Source organism: Helianthus annuus, chromosome 11 (assembly GCF_002127325.2).
Source record: "Helianthus annuus cultivar XRQ/B chromosome 11, HanXRQr2.0-SUNRISE, whole genome shotgun sequence".
NCBI lineage: Eukaryota > Viridiplantae > Streptophyta > Magnoliopsida > Asterales > Asteraceae > Helianthus > Helianthus annuus.
In genome coordinates this window covers 181,966,508-181,989,287 of record NC_035443.2, presented here as the reverse complement: position 1 = coordinate 181,989,287, position 22,780 = coordinate 181,966,508, and the positions used below count along the sequence as shown (strand labels likewise).

General features: G+C 35.3%; 1 protein-coding gene and 1 long non-coding RNA gene across 2 annotated transcripts; both read left to right on the top strand.

Annotated features, from left to right (window-relative positions):
* The first annotated feature begins 5,932 nt into the window (after positions 1 to 5,932).
* On the top strand, positions 5,933 to 6,778 carry LOC110887448. Its single transcript, XR_002563316.1, has 2 exons — positions 5,933 to 6,018; positions 6,594 to 6,778. It is a non-coding gene; the product is annotated as an uncharacterized LOC110887448 (long non-coding RNA).
* A 3,698-nt stretch (positions 6,779 to 10,476) lies between these two features.
* Positions 10,477 to 12,144, top strand: LOC110891365 (cytochrome P450 94C1). The gene has a single exon (XM_022139058.2). The coding sequence runs from the start codon at positions 10,545 to 10,547 to the stop codon at positions 12,045 to 12,047; it is 1,503 nt and encodes a 500-aa protein (XP_021994750.1). The 5' UTR covers positions 10,477 to 10,544; the 3' UTR covers positions 12,048 to 12,144.
* Positions 12,145 to 22,780: the final 10,636 nt, after the last annotated feature.

Here is a 22,780-nt window from a genome sequence, read left to right as displayed (position 1 = left end):
TGCATATTTGAGTGGGTATTTAATTATATGCTTGAATGAATAAGTCGAGTTATGGGTATTTGAGGACATGTTCATATGAAGGGAAGCTAATGATACTAACCGTTTTCCTATTGAGAATTAATGTGAAGTATAGGCACGTAATTATGGAAGAGAAGGTTGACTCCGCAATCCGATGCGAGTGATCGAATGGATGGATGATGGGCTAGTATAAGAGAAAGCATGATATGTTGACGCTTTATTATGCATGTGTTAAGATTATTTGTATTATGTCACCGGTTCTAATGATGTGATGGAATGTGGTGACTGCAGGCTGTACAGGATTATGGAAATTTCATCAAGAAGTGTACGCGGTCGAAGATCGAGTCAAGTCATGGATTGTACGTGGGTGTTTATGTGGTCACTTAATTTGATATATGTATGTTAGTTTTCATTAATTTATAAAAGAGTTTAGTGTATTTAAGTGAATTGAAGAGTATCATGAAAGAAATTTTACATATGCGTTTTCCGCTGCGAATCTTAGGTTAAAATGTGTTTGGGTGTTACAAGTTGGTATCAGAGCCTAGGTTTGAGCGAAATCAAGTACAAATGAGTGAGTACTTGAACTCAAATCTGTGTGCTCTTGTGACTAATGACCCGTACAATCCAATACTCGATCAAGACCGAAAGGTAAGATTTAATATAAGTAAGTATGTGAGAGATTACTAATAATGATGAATATTGAAAGTTGAGCTTGATGGATAACGAGGATGATCCGCAGTCGCAGGCTAGTACGAAAGCTAAGGTGTGTGATATGTCAGGAAAATGGACCCCAGGTACACAAATTTTAAAAATTTGCAAGCATTAGTATGTAGCATACCCTTATATACGAGGGTGAAATCCTTGAAGGATTCAAATGGGTGTGTCACGAACTTAAGACCGGTTCCCTGGACATAAAGTGATAATTCTTATGAGGACACGAGACTAGTATGTGGATTGCACGCCTGGCCAGTGTGCAAGAAGCAGAGGACGCTCGTGGGATCATAAGGATCATCACATATATGTTCGGACAAATCGGGATTAGGGGTCGTGTGGATTGGAAAGGGGTTCCCCGATTCTTTAAGAATCGGGTCAGACATGAGAAAGAAAGATAAGAATGAAAAAAAAAATGAATACAGATAAAAATGGAAAGAATGTAAAGTATGAATGAAAGGTTTAAATTCGGGAATGAAATTCAAACCGGAATGGAATGAAAGGAAGGAAAGGTTTGAATTCGTGAACGAATTCAAACGTGAATGGAATGGAATGAAAAGAATGGAAGGTATGAATGAAGGTTTGAATTCGTAGATGAATACGGATCAAACTTATGAAGAATGAAAAGAAGAATGAAAGTTAAATCCGTGGTGAATACGGATTAAATATGCAAGGAAGAAAAGAAGAATGAAAGGCTTGAGCCGTAAGCAGTGAACGAATCAAGTATGCGGAAAGGCAAAGTCGGATGGGAGGTAAGTAAAGCTTACGGCATTTAAAGTAGTACAACTACTTATGTATTTGACTAGAAATAAGAGATGTTAGTATTTGAAAAGAGATTTCGAAATAAGATGTTCCAACACGAATCGATACGGGTCGGAACAAGTTAGAACTAGCAGTAAACCATATTTGATGGTAAAAAGGGTAAAATAGTAATTTGGTCATGGAATAATGAAGGTATAAGGAGTTTTGAAAGATTTTGTTATGATGTATGCCATGATAAGTAATAAGGGTAAAACAGTAATTTAGTTACATGGATGAATGAAAATAATGTTTAAAGAATACCCTATGGCGTAAGCGATGATGGGTTAAATGTATGGAAGAAAGGTTTTGACCATACGGTGAAAATCCGTAATGAGCCAAATGAGCGAAATGGTAAATCGGTACCATTTTATGTAAAATGTAAAAGGTTTGGGGTGTTTAGACCAAATGGGTCAATTAATGATGATATGATCAATTGATGATGATGATTAATGAACGTTTGTTGAATTTTATGCTCACAGGATGAATAGCATATGGAAATTACGTTGCTATTAATTAGCAAGTAAAAATGCAATGTAATTAAACGGGTCACAACATGATCCAAGCCAGGTATGTACGAATAAGATTGTAGTTAAAAAGTGTGACTTTTGGTTAATTCTGTATTAAGGTCTTTTGTCGTAAGAACCAGGGCATTTGTTGACCAAAACACCCTCGAATGACAAAGCGGGTAAACGACCCTTATGGGCTAATTGGAGACAAGTATTATGAACGAGTAAGTCATTTTGAGTAGTGTAAAGGTTAAAGGTATAAGCTTTTGGGTTTTGCCGTAATAGGAGGATCCGAGGGGTAAAACTCGGATTATATAGATCACCACGTTAGCTCCACCACAAATGTAGTTGTGGTGGAAAATCAATTGATAAGAATTGTGAAAATATGAAGCTAGAAGTGAATAAAGGTGATCCATACTTAAAATAGACTTAAATACCCTTAACGGGTCAAAATAGACATATAAGCGAAAACGGGTTTAAGAACGTATATAAACCCGTGATACGAACCTAGTACGGTAGACAATATTGAAATTATGGGGTTCATGAGAAATTGGGATCAAACAAACGTGTTTGTTTGATAAGTGCGTGAACGGGTCGAATAATTCTTAAATGAATATTAAGCCGGAAGCTTGTAAGTTAAGAATTTTCTTAATCCGGGCGTGGAATTTTGAGTCCATATGAAAGAGGACCAAATTCTGGTCATATAGGAAGAAACGGGAGGTTAAACGGGTAAACGGTTCAAAAGTTATGCGCGTTTAAGTATGCAAGAACGACGGAAAAATCTGCTGATGTACAGGTTCCACCGTAAATTACGGTGGGTACCGTAATTTACGGTGGGTACTGGGGATAAATGGTTGCACCGTAAGACAGGAGGTTTCCACCGTAACAAAGTTGCCACCGTAAGTTACGGTAGGTACCGTAATTTACGGTGGAGGTCAAATTTGGGCAAAAATATATATGACATTGTGAAATCATTTTGGGATGCCCCTTGGACCCCGCCAGGGGCTGCCGCCCCTTGGACCCCACTTCTCTCAGGGGCGCTGCCCCCGATCCCCCGTTAGTATAGAAAGGTATGTATGCACGTATGAGTTATGTGTGAATGTATGCAAGTATGAAGTAATGTATGAAAGATATGCACGTATGAAGTTACATAGTAATGTATGCACGTATGAGGTTATATATGATTGTACACACGTATGTAGAAGATGTAGGAATGTATGTACGTATGAAAATGCGTATGTAGGTAAGTACGAATGGATGCATGAGTGTATGTGTAAATGTAGAGATGAAGTAATATATGAACGTATGTGGATATGTATGAAGTAGGCATGAATGTATGTACGTATGCATGAGGAAAGAATTATCGTCCATGAAGGTATGAGGGGTATGTATGAATGTACGCATGTACGTAAAGGTGTAGGAATGTATGCAAGTATGTATATATATATATATATATATATATATATGTATGAGTATATGCACGTATGTAAGTATGTATGAATGTATGCAAAAATGTATGAATGTATGTAAGTATAAATGAATGAATGTAAGTACGTATGAAGGTAGGTATAAATATATACACATATGTAGATATGTATGAATGAATGTACGTATGTATGCACGTGGGAAAGCATGTGCGTATGTACGATTTAGATACGTTCGAGTATTAACATTATTAACCGTGTTTTCGTTGAGAAAGCAATGTAATGAAGGAATGAGAACATTGGATGCTCGAGGAATTGAAGTTGATCTCAAAAAGGGTAAAGTTACGTTATGTTACGAATTGAACCAATTATGAACCTTGTAAGGGTTTTATGAGTATGAGTATGTTATCATATCTAAAGTGTTGAAGTGTTATAAACATTGTATGAAAGTTATGGCCATTATTTATATTAAATGCAAAGATCCTTGTGAATTCTCAAATTATGTAAGCTTAGGTCTTGCAAGTGATATTATTTGATTCATGAACAGTATAATGCTGATACAAATCAGAAATTTGTGAAGGAGTTATGGGTGAATAAACACTAAGTTAAACAAAAGAATGGAATGAAATAAGATAACCGTTGATGTTAAATATAAAAAGGATGAAGTGACATGCTGTAGGTATGCTCGAACTAGAAGTAAGTACAATGCATACTCCAATATGTAATGACCCGTCATGAATAGGTTAAACGAATGAAATTGATATGTTAGAGGGCGGCCCGGCATTGACCTGTTATAGATGGGTCAAACAAACCAAAGTTTAAAAGAAACTAGAAATGGGATTGAATGTGCATAGTACATGTCGGTAACAAACGTAGCGTGATGTTGAATCTCGAGTTAAGTACGAGAGGTGAGTATGAAATAGTAGTTATGTTGCAAAAATGTTTTCGGGTGTATGTAAATAGATGTATGAGTGTACATATATGAATGTACGTACGTATGTGTTAAAGGGGATTGAATGTGCACAAATGAATAAAGCTTGTATGCATGTATGTATACATGTGTGAATGTATTCATGAAGGTATGTATGTATGTATATATGTAGGAATATACGTGTAAATGTAAGTATATAAGTATCATACTTGATTTAAGAAAGTAATGATAGGACGTATAGTTATATATGTTCATGAATGAGATCCTTTTTATAAGATATGAGTGAATTCTTGCCATGGTGTGTAATGTGAATGAAATGAATGAATAAGCCAAGTAGTGATGATCATCACAAGGGGACTAACATAAGGCAAGAATTCGAGATCTCAAGATACGTATATTTTAGAGTTATGCGAAATAGAAAGGATTGGTATCAACCGGTCAGTTAAGGACTATGGTCCCGTGGAAATGAGCAAGGTTTCGAGGACGAAACCTCTTTTAAGGGGGGTAGATTTGTAACACCCCAAAAATGGGTTTGGTAATTTAAACTCGGGTAATATAAAGGAACGGGTAAAAATACTGTTAGGAGTAAAAGGGAACCCGTAAATGAATATTTACTAGGGATAATTAACCTAGTTGAATATTAGTATCGTTGGTATTAAACGAAGGATTGGAGCCTTATTTAATTAAAACGAAACATGAGGGACCAAAGTGAACAACTTGAAAGTTGTTCTATTAAAAGAAAACAACACACACAGACACACACATCGTGTGTGTGTGTTCGTGAACGAGCAGGAAGGCTCCCATGGAGCCAAAAAAACCCTAAACTTCATCAAGTCTTCAAATTGAAAGACTAAACGAGGCCTAAATTCACAACCAAACATAAATTAACGATCACCTTCACAAGGGGATCACAAGGTATGTCATAAAACTCAGATTTGATGATCTTGTTTGAAGTGGGTTATGATCAATCCATGAAATTATATGAATTTAAGCATGTAGAGGTGTTAGAAACACCAAATAGAACTTGTGTTATGAATAATTTCAAGTAATTGGGTGATTTAGAATGAAACCCATTGCATGAGTGTGAAGATGATGATCATGATGAACTTGAAGATGCTATAGTGTAATCTTGTGTTGTATAAGGTGTTGTATGATAGACTAAGATAGTTAAACTTGAAGTGAAATTTATGATTATGAGATTTTGTTTGAATGTGATAGTTCATAAGATGAAATAAGGAAGAACATGCTTAAAGAACTTGTACATTATGCTTAGGAAGTAGTACGCACGCCAAGTGTTTGATAAAATGTCTAAAAGACAATAATAAGTGAAATTGTATGCAAGTAATGGGTAAACATATATAGTTCATGTGAAGATTATGTAGGGATGATGTCGAGTATGCTTTATGCTTGTTTAAATGGATTAATGATGTTGAGTATGCTTTATGTAGGTCGTATGTTAGATGTGAATTTGATATGGTTGTTCATAAGTATAAGCATATATGCTAATAAGAATGTGAATGTAATGACATGAGTGTATAGGAATCATGTCAAGATGGATGGGAGCGTTGAAGGCTGACAGGCTACGAATACTCAATCAAATAAGCGAACGCAAATACGGGCGCGCAAGGTAAGTGAACTCCGAACTTACCCCTCTTTGTTTGGTAAGGTAATTATGAAATATGGTAATTATTGAATGTACTGTAAGGAGATATGAATGAATGATTATTACTAAGTTAAGTTTTAGTGGTAATGTGTTGAAAGTGGTTAAGAAAGGGATTCGATTAAGTTTGGGTAAGAAAGGGGAACTTACATAATGAATTATGCATAAAGTCGAATTAAAGAGTTATACATGTAGGATGTAAATTGCAAGTACGTGTATGGATAGAAATTGAATGCATATTTGAGTGGGTATTTAATTATATGCTTGAATGAATAAGTCGAGTTATGGGTATTTGAGGACATGTTCATATGAAGGGAAGCTAATGATACTAACCGTTTTCCTATTGAGAATTAATGTGAAGTATAGGCACGTAATTATGGAAGAGAAGGTTGACTCCGCAATCCGATGCGAGTGATCGAATGGATGGATGATGGGCTAGTATAAGAGAAAGCATGATATGTTGACGCTTTATTATGCATGTGTTAAGATTATTTGTATTATGTCACCGGTTCTAATGATGTGATGAAATGTGGTGACTGCAGGCTGTACAGGATTATGGAAATTTCATCAAGAAGTGTACGCGATCGAAGATCGAGTCAAGTCATGGATTGTACGTGGGTGTGTATGTGGTCACTTAATTTGATATATGTATGTTAGTTTTCATTAATTTATAAAAGAGTTTAGTGTATTTAAGTGAATTGAAGAGTATCATGAAAGAAATTTTACATATGCGTTTTCCGCTGCGAATCTTAGGTTAAAATGTGTTTGGGTGTTACAGATCGGTTCATGAACACCCCTACTTTCATGCCATGTGTAAATGAGAAAAATGTCAGTTAGATATTATATTTTTTATTTTTTTACACTCCACATTATATATACATGAAGTTAATATTCACATACCACTTTTCTCTATCTTTCTTTATACATACATACATACATACATACATACATACATACATACATACATACATACATACATACATACATACACACACACACATATATTATATATATATAGGGGAATGTCCATTTGAGAAGAAAATTTTATTGAGAAGAAAAAGAATAAAAATGTATAATTGTAAAACATTAAATAGTTTTTTTCTCATCTCATTTATTATTATGTTTGACTAATTAATTAGTCATTAAGACTATAATCCTCCATACTAAATATTTTTGCCTACACATATCAAAAGTTATCCTACACATTTCAAAATTTATCCTACACATATTGAAATTTATCATACACAACTCGTAATTTATCATACACGCCTCGTATTTATCCTACACTATAAATGAATTTTTATTTTTATTTTTTGTGAAAAATATATATCTTAAAAATAAGTTACAAATTTAATATAGTTAGTTATTAAAGATGAAACTACCAATTAATGATGTATGTAAGTTTACTAATATACCCTTATAGTTACATTAAGTACAAATATTAAATGAAGTCTAATGAAGTATTCATATTGGTTGAAATTTCTTCTTTTTTCTTCTTACAAAGAATTTCTTCTCATTTGAACCCTCCACTATATATATAAATATATATATATATATATATATATATATATATAGAGAGAGAGAGAGAGAGAGATAGAGTGAAAAGGAATATGAAAATAAGATTTTGGGGTACATTATATATATAACCTACGTTTTTAACCATTTAACTATTTAACTAATTTGGTTTTCCACTAATAATTTACGTTTGTTAGCTTTCTTACAAAAACTGAATACTCGGTAGTGTTTAATCTTTCGGTATCATAAGCTATACGAGAGCCAGTATCGTGACGAACAAAATCGATACCGATCGAATTTCCACCACAAAACACGAGAAAACCCCCTAGTTAATGGTAAAAACTTGGAAGCCGTCACAGGTTACTATTTCTTAAATATTAATAATAACGTCTATATTTCACCACAAGTCCACTACAAATTTATGTTTTTAGAATAAAAACTACTATCTAATTATAAGTCCACTTTAAAATTACGCTATTAAATTATAACATATATGATATGTTTTCGACTCATGCTAACGATGTTGATCAATTCTGATAGAACTAATGGAGAACATAATATAAAACAGAGTAATACTTGATCAGTCAGCAAACCATCTTGAGGGAAGACAACATGTCCTTAAGGATGATCGAGTTTCCGTTTAGGGTATACAGTTATGAACTTATGATGGCTAAGGAGAACTTGATGATCACGAATTTCAAGAGAGAGAGAGAGAGAGACGGGGACGAATTATGATGTTATGAATGTATGAGCGTAATCCTTTAACCTTTCTAGTAATCTCTCTATATATACACAAAGAGGAAATTCTATATCTATCTAGTAAGGGTAATTACGTCCATCAAATAATTAATAATTAATGATATTAGGATAAATTAGTCAATGATTATTTATTAGATAAATGCAATGTTTTAAAATCCGGTTTTTATACTGTATCGGATTTGGCTAAAAAACGGTTTAACAGGGTGTATTGGACGGTTCAACTAGTTCTACCGGACGGTTCAAACGGTACACCCGGCTGATTTGAACCGGTTTTTAAAACATTGGATAAATGATAATAAGAGACATATAATATAAATGTATTCTTACATGTGAAAGTTTTTGAATTCGTCACTTTTTTATTGTTTTTAATGTCTAAAACATATATGAATAAAAACCTTTATATCTTATTTAGTTTTCAAATCGATGGATTAGACAAAGAATATATACTATTAAATATTATTTCCTTGTATGGTAACCATTTCTTATAAAAGATATCTTATTTAGTTTTCAAATTGATGGATTAGACAAAGAATATATACTATTAAATATAATTTCCTTGTATGGTACCCATTTCTAATAAAAGAATAATCACACGTGGTTATGTATTTGCATGTTTACATTTGGTGATTAGAAAGATGTGCCATAAGGACCCCTCGCTACATATTCTCAATTACTTTATTTCTTCATGCACAATTTGATCGAATATTATATTATAGACCATCCAGTTTTCTTTTATCAGAATAACTTTTATTAATTTGTATTTAAATTTTGTTTACACCAGATGCAAGTCTAGATACTAAAAGTACATAGGTTATATATAATTAGCTATAATAAATACATATGTATTACGTAATATATATTATATTTATATAAATAATAGGTTCTTTTAAACTTCCGAACCTAATCGAATTAGAGGGTGTTTAGGATTACGTTTTAAAATGATTATTTGATTATTGCGTTTGTAAAACATAAATAATCTAAAAAAGTGTTTGGATGAAAAAGTGATTATCTGCCTCCAAAACGCAGTTTTGAAGCATGTACCTACATGCTTTTTTAAAACGCAGTTTTGAAAACGCAAAATCTATTTTGAAAACGCATAATCTATTTTAAAAACGCAACACCAAACACCCCATTAGTGTATGAAAGCTTGGTCATGGTTCGTTTCTAAAAAGGAACCCTATCTTACACTCAAGCTTGGCTTTGATAAAATCGGCTGAATGCTAATTTGTAGCGGGACATTCTCAAATAGCTAATGAACAACTCGACTCTTTTATACTGCTATCAATAAAGTGAAAATCAATTGTGAGGTGCTAGAGATCCACTTATAGCTCAAATTATTTGCTTATGTTCCGCATTTTTTTAAAGTATCTATATTTTATAAATTTTGATATTTTATATGATGTAATCTGGCTTGAAATCGGTCCCATAAGTGAGACTGTGAGACAATCGATTTGATATAACTTATTATAGGTATATTACTATTTTTTTTATTTACCACACTAGGTTAGAAACCCAGTAATATATATTTTTTAAATATTTTGTAGTATGAATATGTTAAAAACATAATACACGTGTTCATAAAAAGATATTTAATAAATCTTGGTACTGAATATAAAATTTTAAATTGTTAAAAGCTTATACATATTTAATACTTTAATAAATTATAATAACTACATTGTATAATTACTTAAGATTTGTAAACTAATAGTTTATATGAATAATTTCTTGAGTTACAAATCAATCTACAATCTTTAAAAAAATAATCTTACTAATGCCAAAACTTACAAAATTTAGATCTTTTAAATCACCACTAAATAAATGTACAACTATAAAATGTTTAACTATAATTTAAAAATATAAACAACCTTGATTTCACAAGAAAAATAAATAAACTTATAAATCTAAAATATAATATAACTAAAGTTTACTAACTCAAAAAATAAAATTTACTAACTTTAATTACTTAAAATCCTATCCATAGAAAGGAAAACCTAATAAGAGATCATTTAAGTGATATTTAATTATTATCTTAAATTCTACATTTGACATTTCTACCAGATAGAAAATAGAAAATAAACTTATGAATTCTTGTAAATTAAATATCTACTTGATATCTGACATCAACTTTGACTATAAATACAAGTCTCCAACTCAACCCTCAAACCTCATGCTCTCCCACACTAAAAACTTTCCCTTTTATCTTTTATTATTATTCATCAATGGCAATTGAAGATGCATCCATTTTAATGGTGTTTATACTCTTCATATCTTTTATTTGTACCTTTATTATCTTCTATAAAACAAAGGTTCTTTGCAGATGTAAGATATGTCATGCTTACATTACTTCAAGTTGGTCATTTGAGTTTGATAATCTTTGTGATTGGTACACTCATCTTCTCCAAAACTCACCTACAAAAACCATACACATACATGTTCTTCACAACACCATAACTTCTGACCATCAAAATGTTGAGTACATGCTCAAAACTCGATTCGAAAACTACCCGAAAGGGAAGGGTTTTTCAGCGATTTTGGGTGATTTTTTGGGCCGAGGGATCTTCAACGTCGATGGCGAATATTGGCGGTTTCAAAGGAAAATGGCTAGTCTTGAGCTTGGAAAGATGTCCATAAAGTCACATGCTTATGAGGTTGTGAATTATGAGATTGATCATAGGCTTATACCTCTTATATCGGCGTTTTCGCGAAAAGAACATGGTGTTTTGGACTTTCAAGATGTTTTTCGGAGGTTTTCGTTTGATGTGATTTGTAAGTTTTCGTTCGGGTATGATCCTAAGTGCTTGCATGAGTCGTTACCTATGTCGGAGTTGGCTATCGCGTTTGATTTAGCCTCGCAGTTGTCGGCTCAGCGAGCCATGACAACGTCGCCTTTGGTGTGGAAGATTAAGAGGTTGTTTAATGTTGGAAGTGAAAAGAGGCTTAAAGAATCTATAAAAATGGTGAATAAATTTGCACAAGAAGTTATTAGACAAAGAAATAAGTTAGGATGTTGTTCTAACCATGAAGATCTTCTTTCAAGATTCATGGATAAAACAAAAGATCCTATCTACCTACGGGACATTGTCATAAGTTTTTTGTTAGCTGGACGTGACACTGTCGCGTCCAGTCTAACTGGTTTATTCTGGTTGTTAGCTCAACAACCAGAAGTAGTGGCGGCCATCAGAGCTGAAGCTCTGATGGCTACACAACACGAATCTCTAACAAGCTTAGAACAATTACATCAACTCCACTACCTACAAGCAGTGGTTTATGAGGGGATGAGATTATTCCCACCTATTCAATTCAACTCCAAGTTTTGCCAACTCGACGATACTTTACCTGACGGCACGTTTATCAAGAAAGGTACACGTGTCACATACCACTCTTACGCGATGGGCCGAATGGAGACTATATGGGGGCCCGATTGTTTAGTATTCAAACCCGAAAGATGGTTAAAAGACGGCGTGTTCTATCAAGAAACCCCTTTCATGTACCCGGTTTTTCAAGCCGGATATAGAATGTGTTTGGGTAAAGAAATGGCCCTTGTGGAGTTAAAAAGTGTGATTCTTTCTCTTTTGCAACGATTTGACATCGAATTAGCGCATCCCAGCCGGGCCCCTCGGTTTTCGCCTGGGCTCACGGCGACCTTCCGCGATGGGCTACCGGTTCGTGTTAGTGAAAGGAGGGGGCAGACTTTGCCTAAACCACATGTTAGCACTAGTTGATGGTTCATATGGACCACCTTATTTAGTCATTATCAACCGTACAACGGTATGTATGTGTGTATGTTGATTGGCTTTTTAATCAATTGGCCGTTTTATATGGTTCGATTTTGCTAAGAATCGCCTAAAGATTTTGTTCGATTTTTATTTCTTTATGTCGCTATCTACGAAACGTTACATACTAAATTTGTGTATTTTTATGAAACAAGGGTATAGCCGTATATGGTTTATTAATGGTGGACCTAACTCTTTAACATCCACACATGTATATTCAACAAAAGTGTCATTTATATATATGTTTTAGTTTCAGTTATATGTTTTACTTATCTTTTTTTTATCTCTGTATATATATTGAAGATCAATGAATGAATAAAGATAGTTCCCATCACTAGACCATGTGTAGTGGTGGATAAAAATAATGCCTCCACTATGGGGTATTATCTGACACGTGTCATCCCAGTCAGCATGGGGCATTATAGCATAAAGTGGTGTAGTGGGACATTATTCTAATAACGCCCATGCAATCATTTCCCAATTATTTTTTTTAATTTAAAACATAAAAAACTTCATTAATTTAAAATAAAAATTACACTACTTGAAATAAAAAAAAACAGAAAATAAAAAAACCGAAAAAAAAAAACCGAAAAAAAAAAAGTTAAAAAAAAAACAGAACATTATCTAGAGTCCATATTTTTCTCTAATTTTTTGGCGACGCATTTGCGCAAGGATCAACGCATCGCCTTGGAGGTGCTCGATAGGTTTGGACAAAAACTCAATGTTCTTTTCCATTTGCCTCGCCTCTTGCATCTCGTTAAACTTTTTGGTTTCGGCCACTCGTTCTTTCATAATCTCATAACGTTGGTGGCCGAGGTCGCGAATGTCTTGGAGACGACGGTTCATCTCCTCGAAATCTTCCTTTAACTCGAGATCGGAAGACGACTCGACCGTTTTTTCCCGGTTCCCTTTCTTCTACCGGTGGGTCGGGTCAACTCTTCTTGAATTCCCTCGTCAACGTCCACCACCTCATTTAAATCGACATTGCGGGCATCCGATGTCGGAGTTGACGGGTCAACGGAGGATGATGTTTTTGACCTTTTAGCTCGACGTCTACTACTAGACGTCATTGGATTAACTAGCGCCCACTTTGGACTTTTTCGTAGTAGCTCCCAACACTTATAGTACGTGAAAGGGCATTTCGTCCTCTCGAACTCCTCCAAAGTCCTCGTTAAAACCCCGACGTGACTTTCACCGCTCGGGCGAGTATCGTAGTTACGTTGGTAAACTTTTTGGAACACGTGAGACTTGTTGTTGATGTCGGTCCATTTGCTAGAAATGAAATCTTTGTCCCGATGTTCGACTTGAGCCCACGTGCTAAAAAAAAGTGCACGAACCCTATCCCAAAAAAGGGGACCCGTTTGAAAGTTTGCTACAAATTAAAAAAAAAGTAAAAATATAAGTTGTATGTTAAAAATAAAAGTAAAAAATAAGTAAAAAAAATAATAAAAAAGTTACTCGTTTCTTCGTCCTCCGAAATGTCGAGCCACGCCCGAGTCAACGTGAATTCCTCGCCCTTCGTCCATTTAATGGTAGTTTTTGTACGTCGAGGTTCGTCCTTATCCTTCTTCTTATGCGACCTTCTGCCGCGTTTTGTTTTGTCTTGCACCGGTTCGGGTTGCGTCTCTGGCACGACATCGACATCGGGTTCGGATTCGGCCGCGTTTTGTTGTGACGGTTGTGACTCGCCGGCTTGACCATAGCCGAAGGTGGGAGGTACAAACGGAGTGGCGCCAGTCAAGTAAGCCGCGTACGGTAAAAAGCTCGGGTCCATGTCTTGAAGGTTATACGGATTTTGCGGTTGGGTTGTGTTCGGGTTCGTGGGTCTTGCGGAGACACCAAAAGGGGGTCGGAATGGATGCATGATTGTATAAAAAATAGGAGAAAGTGGGTGTTTTTTATAAAAAAAATAGAAGAAAGTAGGAGAGAAAGTAGGAGTTTTTTATAAAAAATATGAGAAAGTGGGTTGATATATATATAGTGGGTAAATTTTTAAATTAAAAAGAAAATTAGCACTTTTTGACCGTTTGGCAACGGTCAAATCTCGATCCCCACAATTTTTCAGCGTTTTAATTAAAACGCCATATTGATTTTTTTTCGAAAATAACGCCCGGTAACGCCCTATGTAATGGCGGCCGGGGCGTTATGGAGCGTTTTTTTTTTTTGAAATTTTTTTTAAAATCACGCCCCACTACGGATGGTCTTAGAGCATTGACATTGGAGGCCCCATCTTCATCAATATAATTCAACTAAAAACATATTTTCCTCTATATTTTGTTTATTTTTTAAAACCCTTCCACATCCAACTCTCTATCTCTATCTCTATTATACTTACAAACACTTATTTTATTAGCTTTTATCTTTCCTACACACTCACAGGAAATATATAGAGGGTTGATATGAGCCTCTAAATTTAAAGGTTGTATTTTGCTTTCTATAAATCTTTCTGTATTATAGAGATTTTAAGGTAGTGGTGTTTTTGTTGTTTTCTTTATTTTTTACTCTATATTATATAGAATATATGAATAAAGAGTATCCAATCTGAATGCTTAGTAAAGTACTTACATTTTTTTGGGTTAAAACATGGAGTTGTTTATTTAGAGTTTAAAAGGTGTTTTTTTATATTTGTAAAAGTGTGATTAACATTTCTATTAGTAGAGGCTTCAAATACATACAAAGAGACTAAAGGAAAAAAAAAAAAAAAGAAACTGAAAAGCTAAGGTTACAAGAGAATATTAAAGATATGACATAACAAAAGTTTCCAAGTAGAAGAGTCTCTAATATACCCCTTTAAGCTACACCATAGTATCCACATCCACATGTAGCTTGGACCACAGAGTGATAAAGTGATCGATGATATAATAAGTGAACCCATAATTAGCCTCTTGTAATAGACAACCATGATAAGGATGAGTCAAATTGGTAAGACATGGAGGGTGTCTCATATGTATAGTCTCATATAGATCCCTGTAATGAAAAAGCATTGTCAACATCAACTTGTCGAATATCATATCCGTAACAAAAGGCAATAGATAAGACCAATTGTACAATGGTTGGTTTAACTACATGGCTAAATGTCTCTATGTAATCAAGGCCATCAATTTTATGCTAGCCATCAACAACAAGATGTGCTTTATATCGATTAACATAACCAAGTGGTTGCTTCTTAATCATGTATACCATTTTCAACCAAAAACATTGACATGTGTATGAGGTGATACCAATGTGGTCAAAAAGCTGTTCTAGGGTGTTTTATGGTGTCAAATGTTGTTACATAAACGTGTTGGGAGGGGGGGGGGGGGTCGGTGTGGTAGAGGTAAGTGGTGCAATAGATGGAGGTTATGTGGTGTAGTGGTATATGAGGAGATAATGTCGTGTGAGGAATGGTAGTAACAGGGGGTGAGCCAATGGGTGGGGAGGTATTGAAAAAATGGTTTCATGAAAAATTGCATGACATTGTAGGTACGAAGGGCGTGAGGGTCATAACATAGATAGCCATGATGATTGGAAGCATATACAAGAAAGATACATAGTATGTATTTAGATGGTGTTCGTCTAGGCGTATATCCCAAAGGAAGGAAAGACTTCCAAATGTGTGTAAGGTAGTGTAGTCAGGAAGAGTTTTATAAACCACGAAGAATGATGATCAAGGGTTAAGGATGGTAGCCGACTAATGAGAAAGGAACTGTAGCATAGGCGTCGTACGAGCATCTTTTAGGAAGATGTGAATGAAATTGTAGAACATGAGCAATTTCGGACAAAGTGATGATTTTTCTATCTAGCCACATCATTTTGTGTGTACCGACAAAATGTACAATATGTAATTCCGAACTCGTATATTAATTCTCCCATTGGATCTTGAGTAAGTTTAGGACGCACCATCACACTGAAAATATTAACTATGCATGATAATAGGTTTTTAGGAATCCGTTCGTGTAAAATAAATAAAATTCTTTTTATTAACTTGAATTACACAACAATAACAGAATGAAACTGAAACAATACAATTACAACTGAATCAAATAGAAAAAACAAGAACAAAATTTGAACAGCAACACTGTTCACATCTGAGGATAGTGTTAGACACGGGTCCCTTAAAACAAATTTCGTGTCTCCCAGGAGAACACGTTTGTTTCAATGATACAACAGCTAAAAGCAGTTGCACTGCCGGCCTTGACTCCAACCCGAAAGAGTACCTCGAAAGCTTGAAGTTGAAGAAGAATTCTGTAGAGAGAAAAATTGTTTGCTGTGTTTTTCGGTGTATCTTCTGCAATAGGGTAGCACCCTATTTATAGTTGCAGGTCTTGACGAAACTGAAAAAATAAATTAAATGGGAGAATTAAACTGCATTAGACGTCTTTAATGCACTTTAATTCGTCACTTAATTCTCAGTCAAACGCATTAACTTTGTCAGTTTCGAATGCTGAAACGTAACTGCACAGCATTAACTGCTGCTGGAAGCTTTTGCGCGCGCAAGTCTGCACGCCCCTGCGCGCATGCGCCATTTTGGCTCACCCATGCGCACCTGCGCCACGTCACCTGTGAGCCTCTACGAGCACGCCACGCAGTCGCACTGTTTTGGCTCACTTTGGTGCGCCGCGCACGTCACTTCAGTGCCCATGCTCCATGCGCGAGTGCGCGCCATCATGCCAAGTGTACTCGCGCGCGTACGCACATGACTGCCACGTCATGCGCCACTGCGCGCGGACCCACCAGGGTCATGCGCCTCCATGCCACATCACCAACCACCTGGTCCTTGCAACCCTTGTGCTCCACCACGCGCACGCTGTCAAAAATACAAAGACGGCTCTCAAGCGGCGATGCGAGCGTGCGAAGTGCGCCATCAAAGCGCCAAATTGCGCCTCATCGCCCACGCCACGCGCGTGTGCGAGTGCGAGTTAGGGTGCTCCGCACACCCTTCGCGAGTACACTTAGTGAGTGCTTCCATGAAACAATAAGGATGGAGAGTTCCCACTAAAATACCCCTTTAAGTTCCATCTCTCCTCCTATGTGGGACAAGGTGCCATTTTCCCACATTTTCAGCATTCAAGTTTCAAACACCAAACTTTGAGCATCGATATCTCATTCATCTTAGCTCCGTTTTGGATGTGGTTTAGTTCGTTGCGAAGCTCTTCCAACATAGAACACAAACCCACAAATAAATATATAAAACCCGCTCATTTTGTTATATTTATTTCTAGTCCAAAATAGAAAGAAAAAAAAATCATTTTCCTATATTTGTGAAAAGTGCTATTTCCACAAATTTCCAACTAGGTTTTCATCATATGATTTAAAGTGACAAAATGAATCTGTTGTTGTCTGAGGCCGAAAGCATGTAGGGTAAATCCATGTAAATCAGTTAAAGTCATCAATTAACATGATGAAATAACGGTAACCAGATCGAGAGATGGTGGGTGATGATCCTCGTATATCACAATGAATAATATATAAAGGTGATGTACTTCAATATAAAGAAAGATGAAGAAATTGGTAATTGAGTTGAATTAGAAAGATTGCATGCATTACAACTTTTTTTGGAGATTTGTTTGAAATGTTAAAGATTACAAGTGTTAAAAACCAAACCGGATGGATGCTTGAGTTTAGAGTGCCAAAGCTCTCTAGAGCTAGTTATGGTTTCTTTTCTTAAAGTCTCAAATAACAAAGTATCAACTAGATGGATAAACCATTGACTCAAAACATCACATTTATCATTTCCCATCACAAGTTCACAACCACAAAGAGTTTATATGGGTTGAATTTTAAATTGTACATGTTAGTAATATTATAAATCAAGATTCTTATCGTAATCATAAATAAAGATTTTAACTATTCCATGTGTATCCTCATGAATAGTAATATAATATTACAATTAGTGTTAATTTCTAGATGATGACCACAAACAAACGTCAAAACAATTAATTAACTCACACGGACGGCATGTTGAAAGTCTTGAATGAGGAATCAAGGAACTTTTCTTAACTCTTTTTTTTTCGTTTTTCGGTTTTTGCTTTTTGCTTTTCCTTTTCACTCAGTTACAAAGATAACGTTGTCAAAGTTCCTGTCGATGTTGATCAAATTAGTTATCATCCGTTTTAACCACCAACTGGCACACAATTTTACAAAGCATTGTGTTATTTCGACTATAAAGCGAATCTTCATCTACAAGTTTTATAACAAAGAAATAGAATACCTTAAAAATTTAGTGATCATATACAATTAAAAAAGATTACCCAAAAGCATTCCAAATATCATATCTATTTCCAAATTTAAATAACACTTGTACTAATTTTGCAAATTCCATATTATTATCTTTTCCAATTAGAGACTAAAACTATTCCATGTGTATATCGTGATTAATAATTTGATGAGTATCACGTCATACTCCAAAGCATCATGGAATTACTAGATGATGACTAAAATATCTAAAAGAGAAAATCAAGTACAATTATTCACATGTCGTGCTGTGAGTAGTAGATGATGACCAAAACATCAAACGATTTATCTTTTTTTTTTGGGTAAAGACATCAAACGATTTATCAAGTACAAATATTCACATGTCTATAGATTTAAAAGATATCGTTTCGATTTTAAACACGTAACACCTTTTGTTTGATATTTTTTTATCATTTGTTTTGTGTTAAAAGATAAAAATCATAAAGTATAACTTATACCGATTTTTTAGCTACAATACTTCCGAATAAAAAAAAATAGCCCCTTTATTCTCATATTAGAGCATGTTCATTCCACTCTCAATCTCCATCTAGGGGTGTTCAAAACTATCCGTGAAAATCCGACCCGAAATATCCGATATCCGGTTTTGAACACCCCTAACTCCATCTATATAGTTTAAAACTAACACGTCATTTTCTCTAAACTTTGTTAATTATTTAGAACATCTCACATACAACTCTTAATTTCTATCTTACTCACAAACATTTATTTTATTGTTTTTTCTTGGTTTTATATACTCACAATAACATATTGATTGATGAATGGTAAGCCCCTAAATATCATGGGCGTAGCATAATTGGGACCGGGGGGGGGGGGGGGCGTCCCCCAAACTTTTCGCTCATTAGTGTCTGGTATGTAGTTTTCGTATAGAATATTTAGGTACATAAGTTTTCGACCCCCCGGTTTTATTAATTTTTAGGTATAATTTTAGGTCCGGTGACTTCCGAACCCCCGTCGGAAATTTCAAACTTCGCCGCTACTAAATATGGAGGTCACTTTAGTTTTCTGTAAATTTTTTTTGCATATACATTTTTTTTGTATTATAGAGCCTCCAAAGTGGTGAGTTTTAGCTGTTTTTATTTTTTATTTTTTTCTCTCTATATTTATAAAGAAAGTAAGCTTTATGGGCTCCAATATGAGTGTTGTTATAGCCACATAAGTAAAATATATTTCTAGATCTAATTGTTATAATTTTGTAATACTATATTCTTATCATTAATACAGAATAAATATACACGGTGTGTATTCTTGGTCCATACGAGTCGAGTTAAGCACAAGCTCGATTAAAAGCGACTTCTATTCGTTTAAATTTAGAGAATTTGAGCTCGACTTTTTTTCGATTTATATGTCTAAAGCTTGAGCTTGGTTAGTGTCAAACTCGAGTTTGGATTGTGAGTAAGTTTACAAGGTTGAGTTCTTCAGGTTCTACTAATTTATTGTTAATTAGTAATCAATTAAACTTGATTATGATGCTATAGTTTTATCAGATTTATGTTGATGAAAGAGTACGTTTTAGTGTTTGATAACTCTTAAAATTTGTTCATACAACTATCTATAAACTGAAATATAACAAATTCAACCAGTTTATCTAAAAATTGGCTAAGTTAAAATTTATAAGCAATGTTTCACATAAGGAAAGAAAATTGGTCAGATGTTTCCAACGGATCAAACAAATTGAGTTTTGTTAGAAATGTATTTAAATGCTTATGATATTTTATAAACTTATTTAGAACATGTGATTACCTTGACACAGGTACCATAAATTTGGCTTGCGGTTCGGCTTTCATAACCTTGATTCCTAAGGTTAAATCGCCGGTGGGCCTAAAAGATTATCGCCCTATTACTCTTATTGGGATGATAAGTAAGGTTATTTCAAAAATCCTTACTAATCGCCTCAAAAAGGTGTTAGGTAAAGTGATCTCAGATTCTCAATCGGCGTTTTTATCTGATCGTTTTATTTTAGACGGTCCGCTTGTGGTGAATGAAATAATGGATTGGTTGAAAAAACGGAAGAAAAAGGCTTTCCTGTTAAAGATAGATTTCGAAAAAGCTTTTGACAATGTCAATTGGCATTTTTTGATCTCTATGATGTCTCAAATGGGTTTTCCGGTTAGATGGTGCACGTGGATCAAAGGCATTCTCGTCTCAAGTCGGGCTTCTATCCTTGTCAATGGTTCTCCCACTTTCCAGTTTACTAGCGGAAAGGGTCTTCGCCAAGGCGATCCTTTATCGCCATTCTTATTCCTGATTGTAATGGAGTGCCTTTCTTGGATGTTGGATAGAGCAAAATTTATTGGTGTTCATGAAGGCATTACTCTTCCGGCAAATGGAGTGAATATCAACCACCTTTTCTACGCGGACGACGCCCTCATTATGGGTGTTTGGTCTCGAAATAATATCCAAAACACGGCTCGAATACTTAGAGTCTTCTATTTATGTTCGGGTCTTCGCATAAACATCGATAAATCTAACTTATTCGGGGTTGGTACAGAAGATTTTGAGGTTGATAACATGATGGAAGTTTTGGGATGTAAGCGAGGAGATTTTCCGTTTTCTTGTTTTCTTATTTGGGTATTAAAGTGGGAGCCAAGATGTCAAAAATTGGGAATTGTAACCCGGTGATTGAAGTCGTGAGGAACCGGTTGATTTCTTGGAAAGCTAGACATCTTTCCATTGGGGGCCGCTTAATTCTTATTAAGGCGGTTCTGGAGAACTTGCCTATTTACTATCTCTCATTGTACAAAGCCCCTAAGAAGGTTATTGACACTATTGAGGCGATTATGCGACGTTTTCTTTGGGCCGGTTCGAGTGACGATAAAAAGATAAGTTGGGTTGCGTGGGATGTTGTTACTACTCCTAAAGAGTCCGGGGGTTTGGGTCTCTCAAAACTGCTTCACGTAAATGATGCTCTTTTACTCAAATGGTCTTGGCGTTTCAAGAGAGAATGAGCTAGCCTCTGGAAAAAGATAGTGTTGGGCTGCCATGGATCAAACAGGTCTTGGTCATTTCTTCCTTATTCGCCATCCTCAAGTGGTTGCTGGAAGTTCATTGCTAGAGCCGGGGAAAAACTTTGGAATGGCAAACCGTTAAATAGTTATTTTAGCGGTACTGTGGGCGATGGCAAGAGCTTAAACTTCTGGATTGATGCTTGGATTTTTGATGAACCACTTCGTACCATATACCCGCAGCTGTTTAGAATTGAAAAGAACAAGTGGGCAACCATTTCGGACAGACTGCAGGTGGTAAACGGCTGCAAAATCATGTCGTGGGACTGGTCTGCAGCCCCAGAATCGCCTCACCAGGTGTCCGATCTGTTCAGTTTATTATCGGACATACATGATTTTGAGTGGAAAGGAGGTGCAGACAAATGGAGTTGGACCGTTGATTCCAGTGGAGTTTTTTCGGTTAACAAGGCCAAGAAGCTGCTGTCAAACGGTTCGACTGATACTAACAGTTGGAAGATGATTTGGTCCGGTTGGGTTCCGCTTAAATGTAAAGTTATGGCGTGGAGAGCCACCCTTAATCGCTTGCCAACAAAGACGGAATTGTTCAAACGGGGCGTCCCTCTTCAAAATAAAACATGCGCCTTATGTAATGCGGATGATGAGTCGGCGATTCACCTCTTTACGGGTTGTTTTTACTCGGCGGAGATATGGACCAGAGTTCAGACGTGGTGTAAAATAGCTCCTCTGATGGTGTTCGATGTCTCGGACATTCTGAAAACAGTAGACTCACAACAGTTTTCGAGCCAGGCCTCATACATTCTAAAAGGGATCCTTATAACAACTATGTGGGCGATTTGGAGTGAAAGGAACAAGAGGAACTTCGAAGGTAAAAGCCGGAGACCGATTGAAGTCGTGGAGATTATTAAAACTACTTCATATTCTGGATTCGTAATAGGTCCAACATGAAAAACATAGAATGGAACGTTTGGTGTATTTCTCCTTTAAACTCTCGTTTGTAATGTCGGTTTTTTTGAGCCCTTGGGTCCTCGCTTTGAGGACTCCTTGTGGCGTCTTTTGAATGAAATTTAACTTTCAAAAAAAAAGAACATGTGATTACCTTTATTTGTCATGTTAAATTTACAAATCACTTATAGATATTAAAGATAAAAACAAAAGAAATTAATCCATGAGCCTAAATCATCTGGGCCAACCAATTTAATATATATACTAGATTTAATATCTAACTTATCCTTTAAAAAATATATATATATATATATATATATAAAGCTAATAATATGTATTTCCTTTGAAAAAATTAAATGGCTTTTTTGAGAAAATTATGAAAGTAGTAACTAGAGTAAGATCAAATACAAACCACATTTCGCATACAAACTGTAAGAACCATTTAAAATGTGTCACGTGGCGTCCAACCAATTATAGAGAAATGATAAAATAATATCCTAAGGGCAGGCGGGGCGGTCCGTGATGGATCCCCCGTCACGCGTT